Source organism: Sus scrofa, chromosome X (assembly GCF_000003025.6).
Source record: "Sus scrofa isolate TJ Tabasco breed Duroc chromosome X, Sscrofa11.1, whole genome shotgun sequence".
NCBI lineage: Eukaryota > Metazoa > Chordata > Mammalia > Artiodactyla > Suidae > Sus > Sus scrofa.
Genome location: NC_010461.5, coordinates 18198819 through 18221931, shown reverse-complemented (window position 1 = coordinate 18221931; position 23113 = coordinate 18198819). Strand labels below are relative to the sequence as shown.

At 41.2% G+C, this 23113-nt stretch overlaps 1 protein-coding gene across 8 annotated transcripts in view; it reads right to left on the bottom strand.

Moving 5' to 3' along the window:
- The window catches only part of PHEX (phosphate regulating endopeptidase homolog, X-linked), a 221590-nt gene extending 199054 nt beyond the window's left edge, over nt 1-22536 (bottom strand). Inside the window, exons 1-5 of one of the 8 annotated variants that reach the window (XM_021079391.1) lie at nt 22250-22536; nt 19732-19911; nt 18430-18654; nt 12012-12080; nt 5363-5524 (exon numbers count right to left, since the gene is read on the bottom strand). In XM_021079391.1, coding sequence (XP_020935050.1) covers nt 5363-5524; nt 12012-12080; nt 18430-18547 — 349 coding nt within the window. In that variant the 5' untranslated portion in view covers nt 18548-18654; nt 19732-19911; nt 22250-22536. Of the gene's footprint in view, nt 1-4630; nt 5304-5362; nt 5525-12011; nt 12081-12205; nt 12376-18429; nt 18759-19043; nt 19647-19731; nt 20264-22249 lie in introns of those variants that run through there. The other 7 variants (XM_021079390.1, XM_013986002.2, XM_021079393.1 and 4 more) reach the window with 7 other exon arrangements.

Sequence of the window (23113 nt, the reverse complement as noted above, 5' to 3'; positions counted from 1 at the left end):
AAACAGGGATGAGCTGGCCCTCCCCTGAGTCATCGGTCTTCTGTTTGACACGAGTGTTCTATCTCACTCATTGCCTCATGTTTCCTAAGTGCTCATTTGCAAAATTTTCATCTGTTCGTTCATAAACAATGCATGCTGTGTCATCTTCATGGTCACATGAAGACAAATTTGGGAGGTTTGGGAGGAAGGAAATTTTAAGACATTCAAACACATGACTATATTCAGCCTTTAAAATAAAATTCTAATTCTTGGAGAGAACAAGAAATAATTTCATTTCCCAAGTAGAAATCTGAGTCTTACATGCCATTTAAAGAAAAAAAAAAAAAATCACGAAGCCAGGATGCTGACTTCAATCGAGGGCAATTTGTCATCAGCCAGGTCTGTCAAATCCATTTTATTTCACAAATTGGACAGCCGTATCTGTGTGTTCTCTATCAGCCTAAGAAAATGATATTCTTTTGATTGGTCATATTGGGTTTTATTTTTGGATGTTCTCTCTTTTTCTCAAGGGCGAGGAAAAATATCTAGACAGTATTCAATATTTTTGAAAGCACATGATATTTACAGAGGATAAGAACAGAATAAAACTTAGAGCATTTGATAGACACTACTTCATGAGCCTTAGAACAATCTTTGAGACAAAATGGAGGCGCAAAGGACAAATATTCATCAAGAGCCTGCTATATGCTGGCAACTGGACTGGGTAATGTATACTGGTCATCTTCAGTACCCACAAGTGCTATGAAATGGGTATTCTTGTCTCCATTTGCAAGCTAAGAAAGCTCAACTAGGAGAGTTAAGTAACTGACCAAAAGCAACACAAGGGAGAAATAAAAAGGAACCAGGATTCAAATCAAAACTCAGGTCTGAGTAGCCTACAGTGAGGAAAAACTCTGGATACAACTTAAGTCGCAGCACATGAATTGACTAAACAAATTGTAGTGTATCCAGGAGTTCCCGTCGTGGCGCAGTGGTTAACGAATCTGACTAGGAACCATGAGGTTGCGGGTTCGGTCCCTGGCCCTGCTCAGTGGGTTAAGGATCCGGCGTTGCCGTGAGCTGTGGTGCAGGCTGCCATCGCGGCTCGGATCCCGTGTTGCTGTGGCTCAGGCGTAGGCAGCTACAGCTCCAACTGGACCCTTAGCCTGGGAACCTCCCATATGCCGCAGGAGCGGCCCAAGAAATGGCAAAAAAGACAAAAAATAAATAAAAAATAAATTGTACTGTATCCATACAAAGCAGTCTGGCAAATGATGGTATAGACCTCTTTTTATTGACCTGAAAAGATGACATATCGAGTAAAAAGAACAGATCATAAAAATAAATATATGATCCCTTTTGATATATGTATATAGTTGTATATGTATATTTGCATTTAAAAAGTTATCACTAGGTAGTGGGGTCTGAAGTATGTTTCTTCTTGTGAGACATTTATAGTTGGTCTACAATAAGTCTGCATTACCTGGATGGTTAAATGGATACGTACACAGACTGAGAGATGCACAGAAACACAGACAGATATAGAATTAAGAGACAGAGAAAGAATTTAAAGATCTAGTGTTTAATTCCTACATTGGCTTTTCCTCCCTTTCATCTTTCACGCTTCCCAGTCCCCCACGTCTCGTTCCTGGGATCACATCTCAAGATACACAAGTTACATACAAGATAAATAAAAGTCTAACGTTTTTAAGAAAATAAGATGGTCAGTGCATCTGATACTTGAAAAGTCCTATTTATCCACTTTAAGAATAGCTACCTGCAACACGCTTGCAGAAGTAAGAAAAATAGGTATCTATAACCTGTGTATCCATATCATCTATCCACTTATTATACATTTAGACATTACTTTATATGTATAAATGTACAGATATAGACAGAATAACTATCTATACATTTATGGATAGAATGAAAGAACAGCAAAACAGTAGCAATCAGGGAATCTGGGTAAAGGATACATGGATGGGAGTTCCTTGTAGTATTCTTTCAACTTTTCTCTAAGTCTAGATAACCTCAAAATTTTAAGGTTTAAGAAAACATCTTTTATATTTCAAACACATACATCTGGTACAAGATGATACTAATTTAAAAAGAGGCCCTACTCCACCATTTGCTCTCCTTCTTGGCACTTGAAACAAGAGCCCCATGACTGATTTTTTAATTCATCCTTTACAGTGCTTGTCACAGAATAACCTGAGATTTATTTGCTTCCGTCTTTCCCCGAGCACAGAAACATACGGGACGCCTCCCATTTTGCTGCACAAGGCCAGCACAATCTTACTAACAGAATCTGACAAACCGAGCACACAAAAATCCATGGACCACTATGAATCTTAAATATAGACACAAATGGAAGAAACAAAATACTAGATATTCAATTCTAGCCATGTCTTAAAAAAATAATAAATCATTCATAAGGAGGTTTTATTTCATGATGATAAGGTTAATTCAGCCTAGAAAACTGAGAAAAGTTAAAAGAGATACTCCACGTGAGACTCTTGATAAATAGCAAAGAGACATTTTTCTTGAGCAGAATCTTGTTGCAAACTAGGAATGACAGTTTTCTAATAAAAAACATTAGAAACAAAGAAAAAAAATCTATCGGGGAGAAAACACCAGAGATATTACCACCCAAGCTAGGAATAAGAAAAAGGTATTATCTATCACTGCTACTATGCAGCGCTGTTCCGAGGCTCTAGAAAATATACGAAAAGGAAAGGGAGAAACAAAAATCATGATGATTTCTTAATTTTATGATTACCTATCTAAAAATCCCAAAGAAGTCACCAAAAAGTTATCAATTAATAACACAGTTCTAATCACATCCAATATAGATATACCAAAGTTTTACAACAGGCATCAAGAGTTTGCAAACTTTATCCATGAAGGTCAGAGAGTAAATATTTTAGGTTTTGCGGGCCGTATGGTCTCGGTAGCAACGACTCAACTCTTCTGCTGTGGTGCAAAAGCAGCCACTGATAATTCATAAAGGAATGGGTGTGGCTGTCTTTCAATAAAACTTCATTTACAAAAACACGGAGTGGGCCGGATGTGACCCATGGTCCAGTCTGCCAACCCCTACTTTATACCACAAAACACAGTTGATAAAGTAACTGCAAGAAAACATGCAAAGACCCAGAAATAACTTTCTAAAGGGCGATTCTACTACATGCAACAAAAATGAAACCACGAATACTCTTTCAACACAACAATTTCATTTCTGGAAATTTATCCTAAGGATACATTGAGATAAGGCCATAAAGATGTGTAAACGTGGACATTTATTATAGCATTATTTGTAATAAGGAAAGCTATCTACTGACATAATCCATGTGTGTGAGGAATACATCATTTGTTAAAATAGGTGACAGAGCAGCACGCATAATATCAGCTAATCTTTTAAATATGTGGGTGTGCATATGAGATTATGTGTATGTATTCACGCACGGAAAAAACCTGGAAAGATATATACTGAAATGCTTTTTGAGCACTTTTTTCTAGAGGTGGATTTATGCACAACTTTCTTCTTACTTTTTGCATGATATTTGTGCTCATTTTAAGTTTCACAACTGAGCCTGGAAATAAAAGTTCTCATTTTTTAAAAGTAGCAAGCAAAGGCAAAACAAAACAAAACAACCCCCCCCCAAAAAAAGCCTGTGCTGCCCTCAACAATTTATTCTCATTTCTATGAATTTTAAGCCATATACAGTAAGTATCCTCCTCAAAACCCACCAAACCTGATTTTAGGTTTTTGCTTTCATATTTTATTTTGTTTTGTTTTGTTTTTAGCCACGCCCATGGCATATGGAAATTCCCGGGCCCAAGATCCAACCCGTGGCACGGCAGCAACAATTTATACCTAATTGTGAAATTTAACCCACTGTGCCACCAGGGAACTCCTGATTTTAGTTTTTACATTAAAACATTCCCAGAAAGTTCTTTAAAGTATTTTAACTGCTCCATGCCCTGAAGATATAAATATTTGGGCTATAACTAATACAAAAAGGACCAGCTATCTGGAAATCTTGACTTTCTCTTATCCTTCCATGATAATGCTACTTGTGTGACTGTGTATGTTTGTGTGTGTGCACACAAGCACACCTCTCTCTGTCTAGGAAGAAAAGAAGCCAGAGAAGGGAAAGAAGAAATACACAAGAATGGTAAGTAAGAGACTGACATGAGTGACTATCCTACAGAGAGGTAAGTCTCAGTAAATTCACGAGGTCCTATTTACAGTTCCTTAGTACAGGAATCTCACCTGTTGGGTTATGGGAAAACTCTGACATTCTTGCAAAGTTTTAGCCTTTTAGTAGAAAATATAAACCCATATAATTTATACCTAATTGTGAAATTTAAACACATTTTTCCTTACAATTGACAATAGGTATCTAATTATTTTACCAATGGTTTCAGATGTTATAATGTATATATAAACTGATGCAGAGTTAATTTTCATTAAAATTAATGAATTTAAAATTCTTAAAGTTTTGGGGAAAAGGATATGAAAAGAAAAATGATGATTCTCAGAAATTCTCTGTAGGTGTGTTACTCAATCCAAGTTATATGCCATAACTCACAGTTATCAGAAAGAGGAAAAAAAAAAAGGCTATTTTGCCTTCTCAAAAACAATTACCTTACCGGGCCTTGAAATCTCCCTACTTCCATCCTGAAGCGCTTTTCTCCAACAGCTCAGCATAAAAATTAGATCAACTGGGAGCAGAAGATCCTCTAGCAAAGACATTTCCAACTTCTGAAACGCGTGTGTGCATGCACACAGATGTGAGTACGTGTGTGTGAGCTGGTCATTGCTAGAGAGGCCATGGGAGAAAGGACAGTCTCCCCAGAGCCAATTGAGAAGTTAACAGGAACAATATGACAAACACAAGGTCATCCAGAGTTCTCAAAAGCGATGTCAAAAGACAATGAAGTATTAAACACATTTTATAAACCATGAAAATCCTGGACACAATCAACAAGTGATGAAGTTTGCTCTGAACATGACAGACAAATAAGTATACTGATATAACATCATTTTTCATTAAGTATTCCTTTGCTCCCAATCACAATCAAATGCTGTTTATCCTTCGGCAGCAGAACATACTATTATCAAAGGCAAACATAATGAGCTTTGCTAGGTTGCATTGAGATCTGGAAGACTGAAATTCCAGAACTTTCCTTTCAATCTTTCATTTTAAAAAATCTTGGAAAGACAAAAAGACCAAAAATAAAATAAAAATAAAAAATCTTGGAAATGAATTTAATATAGTTAAAAAGTGAGTAGCCATGCTTCAAATCCAAAACTGTATTTTCTGGTCAAATACTGCTCTCTGTAAAAGGACACCACCAAACCCCAGCAGAAACTTACCCTTCAACTTGAGGTCAACATTACGTCTCAGCCAAGGATAAATCCCATAGCTTGGCATATCTTCAGGAATTGGATTACTGTTTATCCAGCCATCACAAGCGAACCGGAAGAAATTATCACATGGGTCCACAGATAGATTTATTTTACTCAAGATGGAAGCAGCTATTTAAAAAGAAAATGACAGGATTAATGGCAAGCACTGAACATTGTGTACTGGTCTCTTCCAAATTAAACAACGATTTCATATCAACCAGTTTCCAAGCCTTGGCTTTTACATTTCCCCTCAAATGACTCCCTGAACCAACTTCACTATATTAAACTATTACATACAGGCTGAGTAGTTAAAAGTTTGGTGGTATTATTGTTATTGGTTTTGTGCGGCACCGCAGAATCGGTGGGACCTGGGACAGGAATACATATGGATGGCTCGGTAAGTTGTTTGTATTTCCTTCCATCTCATCCTTCTGCAAGGTGACTTTGCCACTCTTCCCACCAGGATCTCTTTCCCATGGCCCTGTATCTGGGCTGGCCTTATGACTTGCTTTGAACAACAGAGTAAACTCTTTATGAGTTTCAAAGCTAGGTCTTTAAGAGGCATTCCATGTTAACCCCCTTTGAATGGAGCCCTGAGACGGCCCTTTGAAGAAGCCTCCTGGAGGAGGTGAAGCCAGATGAGGAAGAACCAAGCCACCATCAAGTGCCAGACATGTGGCTAAGACTATCACGGGCCTTCCAGGCCGGGTGACCCTGCAGCTGAAGGAAGCTCTATGAATGAGCCTAGGCATTCTCAGCAGAGGAAGCCCCACCACATCCAAGGCATCATAAGAAATATCACTCTTGTTTCGAGCCTTTAAGGTTTGAGGTGGTTTGTTCCACAATGAAGGCTAACTGAAACCAAAGACCACATGTCATGTCTAAATACTGAAAAGATCTATTGACAATATCCCTTCATAAAGACCTGGAGGGCCAGGTATGCATTCTTGAGCCCCTTGACATTCAGTGCAGCTCTCCAGAGAAATCCACCTCTGGAAGAGACCCACACAGGCCCTGAAAGGAAGCTTGGGGCTATCAAGCAGGGAACTCTGGCTAGTAGAAAGAAAGGGCTGCTGCCCTGACCCCACAGACTCCTTGACAAGGAGAGAAGCATGGCCAGAGTGGGGCAAAGTGGAACATTCTAAATGAGAGGTCCAGGGCAGGGGCACCTCTTGCCCAGGTCTAGGGGCAGAAGTGGGTATCTGTGTAGGTCAACAGAAAGACACAATAGACTGATCTGCCATTTTTTCCTCATTCTGAAGCCCACACTCGATTGCATATGGAAGAGAGTCAATCGGTGAGAAGTTTGTGCATATTTAAATATGTATCCATGAGCTTTAAAAAAAAAAGTTTTTGATACACAAAATGAGAAAGGTCCCCAAATCCCTAATATTGAACTCCAACTCTCTTCCAAAACACTGGCTACCACTCCAGCATAAAGCTATGCACCAAATGATTTTTTTCAAAAGGCAGCCAATATTTTAATGACATTGGAAAGATGACATCCTGGGTGATTTTCATACTTTAATTAATGCCAGAATACATTTCTGTTTGAAGCAATGAAAACCCAATGAGTTTTCAGCTAAATATGAATGACTTGCCAAAAAAGTATAATCTGCATAAATTTAGATAGGCATATTACAGTTTGGCTGTATGTGTGGTTCCTCTAGGTTTAAAAGTAAAGCTATATAATTCTCTAGTCTAGACTTTCTATGAAAATTTCAAACAGCTTTTACAAATATCCTAATCGTGACAGAACTTCAAAAATCCCATCATTCTCAACCCTTTCCCATGGAAAAATGGGGGAAAAAGGCAAAAAAATAGTTTAGAATCTAAGTTTCATAAATTTTAAATCGTCTTAATATTTTCTTCTTTCAAAATTAATTAGGTTACCTCAATTATAATTTTACTTTCTGCAACTATTTTATTAGTATTTAATATGCAAATATGCTAGGACAAGTAAAATCTTCATTTTAGTTTCTATTTGTAGTTATTCTGGCTCTTCAGCCACAGAACGAATCTGCTATGTGACACCTCCGGGACCTGGATCATACGAGTTTCAGTCCCACACAGTACTGAGAGTCACACAGAGGACCCCTCACACACATTTTTATTCACACAAGCATATTGTTTTCTGGCCACCTTCCCAAACTTCCCCCTGCCCCCAACCGTCAAATGAATCCTCTCCATCTTCTCAGTATTCTAGCAGGTACCTAAACTGCAAGATCAGCTCTGACCTCAGCCCTGATATAAAGTAGGGGAATACATCACTCACCCTGAATTTGGAAGTGAGCCCACTAAGTGGAAAAAAACTCTAGCTTCAGCCTCTCCATTCATCATCCATATCTCACAGCTGGGCACAGGGCTGCACTTTCTGCAGGGAAACTGTGACTTCAAATTGCAAGGGACCACAGTTGTCAAGACACCAAAACTCCTTCTTTCCCCCTACTCAGCTCCGTGGAGAAAACCCAGAGTCTTGTTTTAATAAAAGAAATACGATGATGAAGGAAATCTGTGAAGGGCCAGGCTATGTATTCCCTCAGGTCTTTGCATAGAAGGTCAACTGTCATGCAGTCTCCAGCTGGTGGTTATGTCGTGAAGGTGTAGACACTGCCCCATGTACCAGCCTGACTTTTTAAGTGCAATCAGGGCTCAAGGGAGAGGGTGGTGGTAACAATTAAATCACTAATATTGAGCGTTTCTTCTGTGCCAGGAAATGTGCTAAATAAGCCCCTTTCAGGCAATATAGCCTCATCTCAGACTGGGAGCCAGACCACCTGGGTTTGAATGCTAATGACGTCATGAAAAAACTATGTAACCTTAGGTAGGTTCTTAGCCTCTCTGTATCTTTGTTTCCCCATCTGTAAAATGGGGATAATAACACCACCATGTAGGATCTTCATGAGAATTAAACGAGTAAATACATGTGAAGTACTTAGAACAATGTCAGGCACACTGCCAGATAAATATGGTTGCCTGATAAAATATGGAATATCTAAAGAAATTTACATTTCAGATAAATGACTATAGCATAACTATTATCAAATACTGCATGGGACACACTTGTACCAAAAAAAAAAAAAAAAAACCTCCCATTGCATATCTGCAATTCAAATGTAACTGAACATCCTGAATGAAATCGTGTAGCTAAATCTGGCAACCACACATATAAATTTGCTATTACAATTCCACAAACACTTATCAGAAACTCTTGAGGCCAGATGTTTGGAGCTCACGGATTCGAGAAAAGCCATACAATGCATATACTATAGATTCTATAATACCTCCAGCAATGTCTGGAGTGGCACTCCTGAAGCAAGCACACTAATAATTCTATAGGGATAAATGCCTAATCTCTCAAGTGGGATGAACAAAGTCTACAAGAGCCTCACATGAGTTAAGATCCAGTTTTGCCATCACAGGCACTGAAGTTGGGGCCCGTCTTGCCAAGTGAGCGTTACAATGCTCTCTGCCTTTGGGGTGAAGGATCGAGCATTGTGGACACAGATCACCAGCACCACTGCCATCATTTTTATTTTCGACTGTCACAAGCGGTATGATAAGTAAACACTTATTCCCATTTTACAGAGGATGAAGCTGAGCCTTAGGATGATTCATGTATTTAGCCCAGGATCAGGGGGCCTCTAAGTGGCCAGATCATGCTTCAACCTCAAGTCAGCCTGCCTTTATCCACCATCATTAGCATGCCCTTTCCTTGTTTCCTCATTTCTTTGTATTCTTTCTCCACCTCTCATTCTGAAAGAGGGATTAGCATGGATAGAAATGGACAAAAGGAGCAAAGGAAAGCTAAGGAGGGGAGGCATCTCCTAAAAGGTCCAGAGTATCCCTCTCCCGGAAAAGCTGATCTCTGACCTTAGATCCTGCTTCTCCATTCTTTGGCCACTGAATAAAGCTTGTGCAATATCAATCTCAAAAAAACAAAAAGCAAAAGAAAATCCCTCTCCTGAACTTCAATCTGCATGCACCCATGTCGTGCCCACGTACACAGAGCAGAGGCTCACATTACACTAAAGAGGGCTGTAGCCCTGGTGAGCCTTTTATTACAGAACAACAAAAATATCTTTTTCCGTATTAGAAAGCCATTTGCCAACATGAAAATTAACAGGGCAACAAGGCAAAACACACTAGAGGGCAGGAAACAACATTACTGGTGTTGCTCTTTTTTTTTTTTAATTATTTTCTTTATTTTTCCTCTTTTTCAGGCTGCTCAGGGCGGGGAGTGGGGATGCATATGGAAGTTCCCAGTCTAGGGATCAAATCCAAGCTGCAGCTTCGACCTACACCACAGGTGCAGCAATGCCTGATCCTTAACCTACTGCACCAGGCCAGGGTTCAAACCTGCCCCTCCAAAGAGACAAGCTGGATCATTAACCCACTACACCACAGCAGGAAATTCCTCAGTGTCATTCTTTAAGCTAAAAGCTTGTGTTATGATTCATAATAAAGAGACAAAACCCATGAAACCAGTGCCCCTGTGTACAAAAAGTTGACTCCAAAATTTTAATTTCACACATCTGTGAGAACCTTTTCACAGCAAAAGCACAACATGACAATGTGACATCAAGTCTAAAACCTGTCCTCTGATACTTCCACCCCTACCCCAGGTCACCCTCGCTCCACTGGGGAAAATCCTAGGTCAGCTGCTCAAGCTGGCCACAGGAAAGGGTCTGGGAATTCCCACATCTTTATCACCCTTTCAGGGATGAGATCCAAAAGCTGCAGTGGCTGTCTAGACTCTAGCAGGTCTAATGTTAGGAGAAAAGAGCAAGACAGGACCAGGATCCAAGAGAGTTATCTGGCATGGCCTCTGACACCACGGTACAGATGGAGAGGAGCCAGACATGAACTTGAAGCCCAGCACTGCTGCTAACTCGGGATGTGACCCTCAACTTATAATTGGGTCTGGTGATAACACTGACTTCACGGGGTTCTTAGGAAAATTTATGAGATGGAGCATTTAAGTCATTTAACACTTGCCCCCTTAAAAAAAATATACTGATCACTTACGAATAGGGCCAAAAAAAAAAAAAACTCTAATAACACAATTATCTACCACAGAACCTTTGTATAAGGCCTCAGAGTTTAAAAGCTCTTTCACCTAAGGCTGCTGTATCTCAATAAATGCCACCACCCAACCACCGTCAAAAATCTAAGCGTCACCTTGATTCTCTGCATTTTCTCACGACCCACATGCCATCTTTTGGCAAGCCCTCTATCTCCTAACCCCTCCAGTCTCCCTTCCCAACTCTGGAATTCAAGACAGTATCATCTCTTACCCGGCTGAACAAAATAACCACCTGCCTGAGCAACCTTCTTCCATTCTTGCTCCCTCCTCCACCAGAAAGACTCTCCAGAGTCTAGCTCTTCACAGAGAGGTCTTTTTAAGTGCTAATAAGATCATACCTCTCTCTGAAAAACCCTCCAGAGGCTTCTAAGCACACTTAGGAAAACCTCAAACTCGCTGGCACCTGGGTTCCGTACTGACCCTCATCACCTGCCCTCTGCCCAGACCCGGAGGCTCTTCCCACTTCTCAAGTCCTCCAAGATCTTTGCTCTGCGGGACCTTTGCCCCAGCTGTTCCCCCACCGGGAAAGCCCTTTCCCTCATCTTCCTTTCTCACTATTCAAGGGCCACTTCAATGTCATTTCCTCACGCTTTTCGATATCGCCATCCTGTCACCTGTCATCACATTATTCTAATTTTCTGCCTAACATGTACCACCAGCTAATATTTTTGTGGTGCGTTAATTGTCTAGGGTTTTTGTTGTTTTTCTTCCCTTTCCTCATCATCCTACCTCACTGGTGTATTCCTAAAGCCTAACTCAGCGCCAGGAAGTGCAATAAATATTTGGTGAATTAATTCATTAATCTCTTCTCTTAAGGCCAAGAGGAAAGTGAAGGGGCCATGTGCTTAACTTATCCTATCATTTTCCCTTTGGAAGACACACTAGCGTCCCTGGCCACTTAAAGATGGAAGCGGAGCTGGAATCCAGGTCCTGCAACTCAAGGTCCTAACACTGGTTTCTGGAGGGAAATTTAATAGAAGTGGCAAAAACTGAGGCAACTTTAGCCACTCATCTTCACTTTGGGGCACCTGCTGATACACAGCCTGTCACCTCCAGAAAAATTTGACTTGTAACATGGAATAGAACGACCCAAGGGGATTCCAGATGGCAGTGGAAGTATGGATTTATAGAGGGTCCCTGCTTAGATACATACAGGTCAGACCTGCTGACCAGAAGATGCAGAAAGGCTGCTTAAGAAAAATCTATATCCAGCTAAGGTGATAGGAAGGTCGATGGTCTCTGTCTTCTGGTCTTAAGAGAGGCCATTCAACCTTCCAAGCCCCTTTCTGATTTCCTTATAATGACTTAGAATACGTCTCAGCTGTTTTATTGCAAGGAAAAGGAAAACAAGAAACCTACGTTCCACAACTTCACACCAAGACTTGAAAGTATACTTAAAATTTCATCGGAATTGTATTTCATACTCGGTAAACCTCAAGCAAACAGAATACTAAAAATACGACCTGTTTTCTCTTCCACTCCCCAAGGTACCGTAATTATAACTTGACACAGGATGAAAAACTGACTTACCAGCTTCAATGCATTCCGGCTTCAGGCAGTACTCAGGTTTAGCTTGGAGACTTAAGAAGCCTTGACTCACTGAAAAAACAGACCAAAATAAAGAAATGACTGGCTCGCAGCAGACCACCAACAGGTAACCCACTGTCAGGCACACATGCGAGACATTTGACATCAGTTCATCCTCCACAGTGTTGACACCCAACTCAAAAATCCACCGGGCTCAGTATCACAGAACCAGACTCTGGTCATTAGCTAAGCAACCCCGGCGGGGCTCTTGGTTGCTCTTAAACTTGGTTCCCTTGAACATAAGTTGAGTGCTTCTCGAAGTGGAGTCCGTGGGGCGGGGGCAGCGCCGCAACACCATCTAGGAGCTAATTAGAAATGCAAATTACCAAGCGCTACACACGCACGTACGCGGACGTAAGTACAAACGCACGCACGCACACACGCACGCACGCAGAAGACCTTCTGACGCAAAAACTCTGGGGGTGGGGCTCAGCTATCTGTGTTTTAATGAGCCCTCAAGGTCATTCTAATGCACCGTCAAGTTTGAGAACCGCTGGGCTAAATGATGTCTAAAGTCTCTTCTATCTCTGATCATCTGTGGTTTAAGTCTAATCATTTCACTTTTTTTTTTTTTGTTTACAAGTACATTCTCTTTTAGTGATGGGAAATATGAAACTCACAGACTGTATGTCATTTGGAGCAAATCCAGAGTGGAAGGAGAAAGCTAGCCTGTGTCACATTTCAAGTTCTGCATCTTATCTAAACCATCCAGACAGATACGGTCCATAAAAGAGGGAAGAGTAAAAATCTGCTGTGCGTAACTCAGTCACCTAGCAAGAGAGTCCTTATCTGCCTGCCCTGTACCACACACACCCTCCTCCCACCAGGCCCGGCCTCCATACCAGACAGATGCATCTTTCTGGACCAAGTTTCCACCTACTCCCACCAAAACAAAACCAAACAAAAACCCTAAAAGAAGCAGCTTTTCACGAAATGCTTAATTTCCTCCATCTGGCTGGTAACATCATTTAATTGGATTTCTGCAGAAATACAGAAGGGTGCCCTGTGTGTAAATTTCGGGTAGCACCTGGGCATTAGCAGATACGAGTTTAGACTTCTTGGTAGCCAAGGAAATTATGGAGAATTTGTTACTGTTTTATTCCGTGAGCAGAAAAACGGGATCATTTGGAGATGTGGCTTTGGGAAGATGGATGGTAGAGGGGTGATGGGGAGAGTGGGAGGAATAATGGGGGGTGGGAGGCCAGCGCCTTTCCTGGCATCTTCAACAGACATACGGGATCAGAAATCATGGTGGTACCTATAGTTCTGCTAGAGATGGAAGACGTGTACATTACCTGCCAGTGTGGCAATCTGTATTATTTATTAACCCACATTCTAAGAGGAGCTTGCTTTTTCTTTGTTCTTTGTTCTTTTCTCTGCTGCCATCCTCCGAACAGCCTTTTTACCTGTGTTACATTAGAGAGTCAAGCAAACTGCCTAGGGAATATCTCAGGCCTATTTTTAAGAAAAGTGTCCAGCAAAAAAAAAAGAAGAAAGAAAAAAAAAAGACAGAAAGTAAAAATATATATGTGGGGCATAAAAATTAGTTTGGAATATTTCAATATGCCTTGGTGGTAGAGCTATGGGGTAATTTTTCCCCCTCAGTCTACTTCTGTATGTTTCCAAATGTTCTTTAACAAGCATGTGTTTTTTTAATAATGAAAAACCAACTTTATTGTAAATAATATTTTTATGATTCTGGACAATACCTTCTTGATATGATCCTTATTTTATTTTGGAAAAAAGGTAATGAAATAGTTCCTTCCAGGATACAAACTTCGTTATAAAATAAATAGGTCATGGGGATATAATATACAACATGGTGACGATGGTTAATAATATTGCATATCTGAAAGTTGATAAGGGAGTAGATCTTAAGAGAAAACCTGTGATGATGGATGTTGACTTACCATGGTGATCATTTTGTAATATATACAACTATTGAATCATTATTTGTACACTTGAAACCAAAATATTAACATTCTATGTAAATTATAACTTATTTTTTAAGTTTTTTTTTTCTTTTTAGGGCAGCACCTGCAGCATATTGAAGTTCCCAGGCTAAGGGTCGAATCGGAGCTACAGCTGCCAACCTTCAGCACAGCCACAGCAACACCGGATCTAAGCCGTATCTTCAACCCAAACCACAGTTTGTGGCAACACCAGATCCTTAACCCACTGAGCGAGGCCAGGGGTAGAACCCACATCCTCACAGACATGATGTCAGGTTCTTAACCCACTGAGCCACAACGGGAACTCCTCATTTTTTAAAGGTTTAAAGAGTTCTTCTTTTCAAGGAAAATAATTATTGACTCAAAACTTCTAAGGAAGCGGAACCAAAATCAAATATCTTTACCTGATGATGAGTAAAAGAAAAGTTTAGGCTAAATCAAATGGGACACAAACAAACCCAATCCTTCAAGGAAGTGCATTACTTCCATGGGGGGGTTAAGAGCTTGCAAATAAAGAAGATTCAACAAGCCCAGATAATGCGAAAGTTGAAGTGACAGAAATAGAGACAACAAAGAAAATATTTTTAATATAAAAAAGGAAAATGTCAAAAGTTCCCGTTGTGGCTCAGAGGTAATGAATCTGACCAGTACCCATGAGGACCTGGGTTTGATCCCTGGCCTCACTCAGTCGGTTAAGGATCTGGTGTTGCTGTGAACTGTGGTGTAGGTCACAGATATAGCTCAGATCTGGTGTTGCTGTGGCTGTGGTGTAGTCTGGCAGCTGTAGCTCTGATTCGACCCCTAGCCTGGGAACCTCCATATGCCACAGGTGTGGCCCTAAAAAGCAAAAAAAGGAAAATGTTACTTTTTGCTGGTCAGGAACTTCAAAAGAAACTTAAAGAGCAGTTTGGTTTCTCATTTTAGATTTCTCTATAACCAGCAGAAATAACCTCAGAATGTGGTGGAGTCATCCACAGGTGGAGAGCACCCGAATGACCATAAAATGGGGGTCAGCAAACAAGAGCCCATGAGCCAAGTCCAGTCCATTGATTGTTTCTGAACGAGCTATGAGTCAGGAATGGTTTTCACATTTTTTTAGTGGTTGGAAAAAAATTATAAGAATAAGATTTTATGACATGTGAAAATGATCTGAAAGTTAAATTTCTTTTTTCCTTTTTTTCTTTTTTTGGTCTTTTTGCCTTTTCTAGGGCCGCTCCCGCGGCATATGGAGGTTCCCAGGCTAGGGGTCTAATTAGAGCTGTAGCCGCCAGCCTACGCCAAAGCCACAGCAATGCGGGATCCAGTCTGTATCTTCAACCTACACCACAGCTCACAGCAACGCCAGATCCTTAACCCACTGATCGAGGCCAGGGATCGAACCTGCAACATCATAGTTCCTAGTCGGATTCGTTAACCACTGAGCTATGACGGGAACTCCTGCAAGTTAAATTTCAATGTCCAGGAATCAAACTGTACCTGAATACAGTCATGGCCATTTTTGTATATATTGCCTATGGTTGCTTTTGTGCTACAACAGAGACAGCATGGCCCAGAAAGCCAAAAATATTGTACGCGTGAAATTTATATAATGTTATAAACCATTGTTACCACAATAAAAAAAATAGATTTAAAAGAAAATATAAAATTTAAAAAAAATAAAATAAACTGGTTAGAGGCATATAGGTAAACCTGATGTCTTAAATCCTAGTGCTCTAAGTTCTCTGAAACCACCTCAAGCCAGTGTCTCTCACTCTTACTGTAGAAGGACTAACATTAAAAGAGAGAGAGAGAGATCATCCCAGAACCTAAAATATAAAGAAGAGGGAAGAGGAAAATGCTAGAAATTGCAGACATGTGACTGAGCTTGGGTAGGCAGAAAAACTTCCACCCAGAAATGCCTTGAAGGGAAGAAGACTTTAACCAGAATGTTGTCATAAAGAGCACTGCCTGGCAGGTCCCAGGAGGCTCAGACAAGGACTTTGCTAGGTGCAGGGTGAAGGTGATCAGCAGCGCCTGTGAAACTAGGCAGTGAAAAGGGATGGCAGGAAGGGAGTTGTCAGAAATAATGTAGAGACATTTGACAAAAATTACTCTTTTTTTTTTTTTTGGCCCCACCCACGGCATATGGAAGTTCCTGGGCCAGGGATGGAATTCCCAACCACAGCTGTGACCTATACCACAGGTCCTTAACCCACTGCGATGGGAGGGGAATCGAAGCTGTGACCACACAATGCTGGATCCTTAACCCGTTGCAGCACAGCAGGAACTCTGGCAAAAATTACTTTTTAATTTGAGGGTGTGCATTTATTTTAAAGTGAATGTCTTGGAATATATACGTCCAAAAGGACTTGGTCACCTGAGGCCAGGCTTCTCAAACTTGAATTTGCACATGAACCACCTGGGGATCTTGTGCATTCTAAATCAGCAGGTCTGGAGGGGAGCTCAGGCTCCTGGGTGATGTTGATATTCTGATTCATGGACCACACTTTGAGTAGCAGAGGCTCAGAGAGGCCACACCCTTTTTCTGTAACACCATGACAGCTCCTCTCAAAGATCTGAAGTGAGAGAGAGCCAAGTTATTGGCCACATCGGCAAGTGATTTTTTTCTATTTTATGCAGGCCTCCTTACCCATGATAGCACTGCCTAGCTTGATGAATTTTACTGCGCTCTAAAAACTTTAGAGCATATCCCAAGGGATCATCTTCTCTCAAAGAATAAAGATGTGCTGCCATCAAGAATATTCCTATTGGAGTTCTCTCATGGCGCAGTGGGTTAAGGATCTGGTGCTGTCACTGCAGCAGCTTGGGTGGCTGCTGTGGCACAAGGCACAGGTTTGATCCCTGGTCCAGGAACTTCCACATGTCATAGGCATGGCCAAAAAAAAAAAAAAAAAAAGAATATTCTGATAAATGCGCTATAGCCTCAGAGTATAATCATAACAGTGGAATTTCAAAAAAGTTTCAGGCAGTGGCAACGTCGTTAAAAAGAGCACATGTTTTTACAAAAACAGTAATCATCTGGAGTTTTAAGTTTGCAAGTGTTTGCAAAACACGAAGAGTCTAACTTTGTAGTCACTTCCCACACAGCACACAGTCCCTTGGCATGCCCATATCATTTTGTCCTCCAGTTTTGAATTTCAGTGTAGGACACTTGCCTAAACCCCAAGTGCCAAGAAATCTCACAACAGTTTTCAGAGCCTCAAGTTCAGTTGCAGGAGTAGGAAGTTTAGCTCTACCAGAAAGTAATAAACCCATCGAATTTCTTACATCTTCAGCCACAGAAAACATGGAAAGATGGTGTGCTCATTTTAGCACCGTTTTCAACCACACAACCCTAATTCTTTTAAAGTTTAATTACTGGTTTTCCCAGGCCAAGATAAACATATGCAACATGCGTTCTGCATGTGCATGCAGGCCTCCTGCTACATATCAAACTGCACCTAGAATCTCCTAAGTATCGGGCTTGGTCCCACATAACTTCAAAGCTAAAGAAATAGCATGGACCGTACGAGCAAATAGAAAGGAGAGTAGTCAAGGGTTCAAAATGCCTGCAATATTTTTTGGCCATGCCTGCAGCATGCGGAAGTTCCCCGGCCAGGGATGGAACCCACGCCACAGCAGCAATCCAAGCCCCTACAGTGACAACACCAGACCCTTAACCCCATGAGCCACCAGGGAACTCCCCAAAATGCCTACAATTTTAGAACATCCCTCTCCCCTAAGATATTTTTCTTTTTCATAAGAATATGCTTTTATCATCATATATGGGTACAGCATTCTCACCAAAAGTCATTCAAATAAATGAATCACAATACCTTTCAAATCTTGGGAGGAAAACCTCTGTTTTCCTTCATATTAATTTTTAAATCTAATAGAAAGGCAGAGTTAAATTTTTATGCCGCCAGAGCCCCTGGATTAGAAAGGAATTGAAGAATGCCATTAAAGGTGCATTTTTAAAGACTGATTTGTATTTTGTGACCTAAATTCCATGATTCATTCAGGCAAACATTGACAAAAATCAGACAGAAATTCAGCATGGCTTGAGCACAACGTCAAGTCTTTCCTCCCAAAATAAATGAAAGTATCTGACGATGAATTCACAAACACTCATTTTGCTAAATATAATGCATAAAAAATGTTTGCCCAATGCAAATGAATCCTCCAGCCACTCGAAGCCACTTTATACCCACTTCACATTCTGGACTATGCTTTTGGTTCTCAGGCGTTTTTATTTATTTTCCCTCCTAAAGAAAAAGCTTCATTTCATTTGCATTTGTAATAGAAACTAAGGAGGCACCACCTACTAACACAAGCAAACAACCTGCATCCTGACAAGATCTGCCAGAATAAGGCACAAGGAAACTTCACTGCGCTTGCCCCATTCTCTGGCCTCCGGCGCCTCCACTTACCTAGAAAGAGGACCGTGCCCAGCACCAGGGTGCCACCAACAAACACAGCCAGGGCAATTTGAGTGCCTCTGTTGGCCTTCTTTCCACTCTCCATGCCGCTCCCCGTTTCTGCCTCCATCGGAAGAGACACAGAAGCCAGGCAAGAAGAAAGTCGCTTTTTGTGGTTTAGTGGCTGCTCTCAAGAGTCTGTTAGGCGTTGACATCCAAGGTTCTCGTGCTCTTCTACTAATGGACAGGTTAAAAAAAAAAATCCTGTCAGGCAGTGTCCTCTTGCCACCTTTTTTCAAACAGTTCTTCACAAATGAAATAAAAGAAACCCAAAATATTGGTTGCCTGGGCTTTCTCCCCCTCCCCCGACCAGACAAAACAAACACTGGTTGCTTTATCTTGGTGCTCTCCCCCCAGCAAAGTCCCTCTCAACCGACTGCTTGGCAGGCTCTTCTCTCAGGCGTTCCGAGTGGACGTGTTTTACTATGTGGCTGAACAGATGTTTTAGCTATTTAAATGTATAGTCACTTGGGGAGGAAAAAACAATTGTCTTTATCAAAACTGGATTCTCGTCAAACTCCCCCAAACCATGATAAGTTAGGTGGCAAAGGATTCTCCGGACCCACTTCAAGATCTCAATGAATCACATCATTCTTTTGCAATAATCATTCTCCTCGCCTGAACTGTCTTCATCAAAGATACTCTTGCAGTGTGCGAGCCCCTTTTTAAAGCCTTCGAAGAGTTCCTGGGATATCCTGGAGCATTTTATTTTAGGAACTTTGTGTATGACAGTATGTGCCAAAAATCAGAGTCATAGCCCAGTGCAGTTGCAAAGTAGCAATTAAGACAACCTACAGAGGCTGATGGTTTGGACTGGAACTTTTTTCTAAGGAAGAAGGAAAAGCACTTCCTTTCTGTGGTGCTAAGAATTATGCAGAAGGTGGGTAAGTATTCAAATTAAGTTTATTAGCAAGCACCAAAGATACAGTAAAAGGGTTTTGCCCTGCATGTTTGGATGAAAAGTGCACCCGTGTCTTTTGTCCCCCAGTCCCATCTTTGGTTAGTTCGTTTTTGTGTTTTCATAAAGCGCCCATGACAGCAAATTCCCCCGAATGAACGCAGAGGCCAGTGGTTTCACAGGAAAGACCAATTCATGACCATACTCATTTCTTTGAGTATACTAATGATTTAAATTATGAAAATCTGCTTTCTTCATGGGGAAGCGCAACTGATATTTCCATGCCATTGAAATCATGTAGATTTTATTTTCTAAGGATACAGATATCATTGATTCACAAAACAGTTACCACCTACCTTTCTTTGTTTTGCTGGAGGTTATAAGACAGTGGGAGTGGCGCCAGAAGATTCAGCTAGAAACCAGTTGAGCACTTGTCTAATGCGAAACTTCTTCCCATGGCCTTGGGGGGGGGGGGTCACACCAGTGCTCGGCAGACACTGAGGAGTCCAGTATAACACAGGCACACGTTCATGGTCCTGTAACACATCCTTCCTCACTTTTTGCTCATTTCATGTTGCCCCCACGCCAGAGAAACATAAGCCTTTGTCCAAATTATGACATCATGGCATACTGTAGACATTATGTGCTCATTAGCTGTTGATGTTATTTTATTATTGTTCCATAACACATCTTAGCAGGCCTTTCCTTCCTAGGATGGGATCCTCCCAAGAGTTTTGGGACTTGACTCCGTAATACTTCTTAGACTGTGAGCTCTATGAGGTCAGGAATCATGTTCATCAAGGTCAATGCGGCAGCCCCATCATCTAAAGTTTATGGCCCATAACAGTGAAGGGAGAAATATGAGCAATGAAAATTATACAAGTGAGCTCCAGCCACTTATTCTTTTTTTTTTTTTTTTTTTTTACTTTTTAGGGCCACACTCGTGGCATATGAAAGTTCCAAGGCAAGGGGTTGAAACGGAGCTGCAGCTGCCACCCTACATGGCAGCCATAGCAACGCCAGATCTGAGCCTCATCTGCGACCTACACCATGGCTCATGGCAATGCCAGATTCTTGACCCACTGAGAGAGGCCAGGGATCAAACCAGCATCCCAGCATCCCCATGGATACTAGTTGGGTTCATTACCGCTGAGCTACAATGGGAACTCCCGCAGCCACTTATTTTTATTTATTTATTTATTTTGAATACTACTCAGCCATAAAAAAAGAACAAAATAAAGCCATTTGCAGCAACATGGATGGAGCTAGAGACTCATCATAAGCGAGGTAAGTCAGAAAGAATGACATATACCACATATCACTTCTATCTACAATCTAATATATGGCAAAAATGAACGTTTCCACAGGAAAGAAAATCATGGACATGGAGAACAGACTTGTGGTTGCCAAGGGGGAGGGGGAAGGAGTGGGATGGACTGGGAATTTGGGTTTAACGGATACAAACTATTGCCTTTGGAATGGATAAGCAATGAGATGCTGCTGTATAGCACTGGGAACTATATCTAGTCACTTGTGATGGCGATGATAATGTGAGAAAAAGAGTGTATATATGTATGCATGACCTTGCTGTATGGTAGAAAATTGACAGAACACTGTAAACCAGCTATGATAGAAAAAATAAAATTCATTTAAAAAAGGAAAAATTTTTAAAGTGTTTTATAAAATCTAAAGGGTTATGCAAATAATAACATTTATATAATAACCTGGAAGACTTTGGCCTTTGGTTTAGTGGAATATGGTCATAATTTAAAACTGTAGGAATTGATTGACAATAAAATATAATGCAAATGCCTTAATAAGTATATTCTAGGACAAAAAAAAAAAAAAAAAAAACAGAAAGAAATTGTCTGTCCCTAACCCAGGGCCTTCCTGTCTAACACATCTATTTATTCATTTGGCATTTATTTATTGGGCTCCTTCTATGTGTTCAGTATCCTGGGGATGAAGGGCTACAGTGATTAGACAAAGCATATGCTTTTATGAGAGCTTGTATTTGGATTTGAGAAATAGAAAGTAAATAAGTATACAATTTTAGAGACTAAGAAATGCTATGAAGAAAATGAAGAAGAATGAGGCATACTGTGTGTGCTCTTTTACCAGCCACTTATTTTTAAAAAGCAGCTTCAGGAACCTCAGACGCCACTGTCTGGAGGGCCTTTCAACCTCCCAATTCCTTCCAGTTGCTCAAATGATAATGACATTTCCCATGGGTATAGCACTCACACGTCCCATTTTAACCTCAAAGTGAACCCATATACTTGCTGGCAAAGGTATTTCTATCCCTGTTTTGCACCTAAGAACACTCAGACCCAAGGACTGGCCCCGGGTGACATGGGAAAAGCAGGAAATGGAAGACAGCGAGGGGGATCACTGCCACACCCGGCACGTCTCCCTGGGCACGGGGGAGAGGACATCCACGGAAGCATGACATCAAGACCCACTGCTTCCCTCTTTCCTTCTCCAAATCTCCTCACACCTTTCCAAGTTCAGACTGACATGCACTGGTGACCATGGATTGCCAGCTGGAGTAGCCTTCGCCCACCTTGGACTAACAGTTCCCCCAGAGGTGAGGGCAATTGGGACTTAGCCTGAAGTCCAGCGATGGATCCATCACTGAACCACATGAATTCATTCCCGAACACTCCACTGCTAAGGGAAAAGCCACTAAAGCAAAAAACACCTCTGTTCCTTGTAACAGGAAAATTATGATGTATTCATCCCAAACTGAGATATGCAAGGGCAGATAGAAAAAAATGTACTAAGTGAACAATGAAAATAAGTCTATTTCAAGATGTTGAAGATAAATACAGTTTGTTCATATAATACAATGTAAGGAAGGTTTGTTTTACTCACCAAGGACTAAAGGCTTGAGAGTGAGTGGGTTATGGTAGATAAAAGGCTGCAGGTGAATCATTTGTCTTCAGGTGCACTCTTCATTCTCTGCCATTTTCTGCGTTAATTTTTCAACCTTTTGGGAGATGACCATTATTTTGCACTTAAACTGCACTTGAAGTTATGGCACAGAAAAAAATCTTCAGAGCAAAATAAATAAATTCAAAAAACAGAGAAACAATGAGTGCTCGCAGGGGACAAAAGCAGGGATCTGGGAGTTCCCTCTGTGACACAACAGGATCGGTGGTGTCCCTGGAGCGCTGGGACACAGGTTGGATCCCTGGCCTGGCACAGGAGTTAAGGATCCAGCCTTGCTGCAGCTGCAGCATAGATGACAACTGCGGTTCAGATCTGATCCCTGGCCTGAGAACGCCATGTGCTACGGGAAGGCCAAAAAGAAAAAAAGTGGGAAAAAAAAATCAGGGATCTGCCAACTAGAGCACGTGGCCCACTGCCCATTTTTGCGAATAAAATTTATTGGAACGAAGTCATGCCTATTCACTTATATATCATCTATGATTGCTTTCATGCTACAAAATCAAACTTGAGTGTCAGAGAGTTCCCATCATGGCTCAGCAGATCAAGAACCTGCATAGTGAGGATGTGAGTTTGATCCCTGGCCCTCACTCAGTGGGTTAAGGATCCAGCATTGCCTCAAGCCACTGTGTAGGTTGCAAATGCGGCTTGGGCTGTGGCATTGCTGTGGCTGTGGCGCAGGCCAGCAGCTGCAGCTCCAATTCAACCCCTAGTCCAGGAACTTCCAAACACTCTGGGCACAGTTGTATTTAAAAAAAAAAAAAAGTTAGGTGTCAGTTTGTGACACAG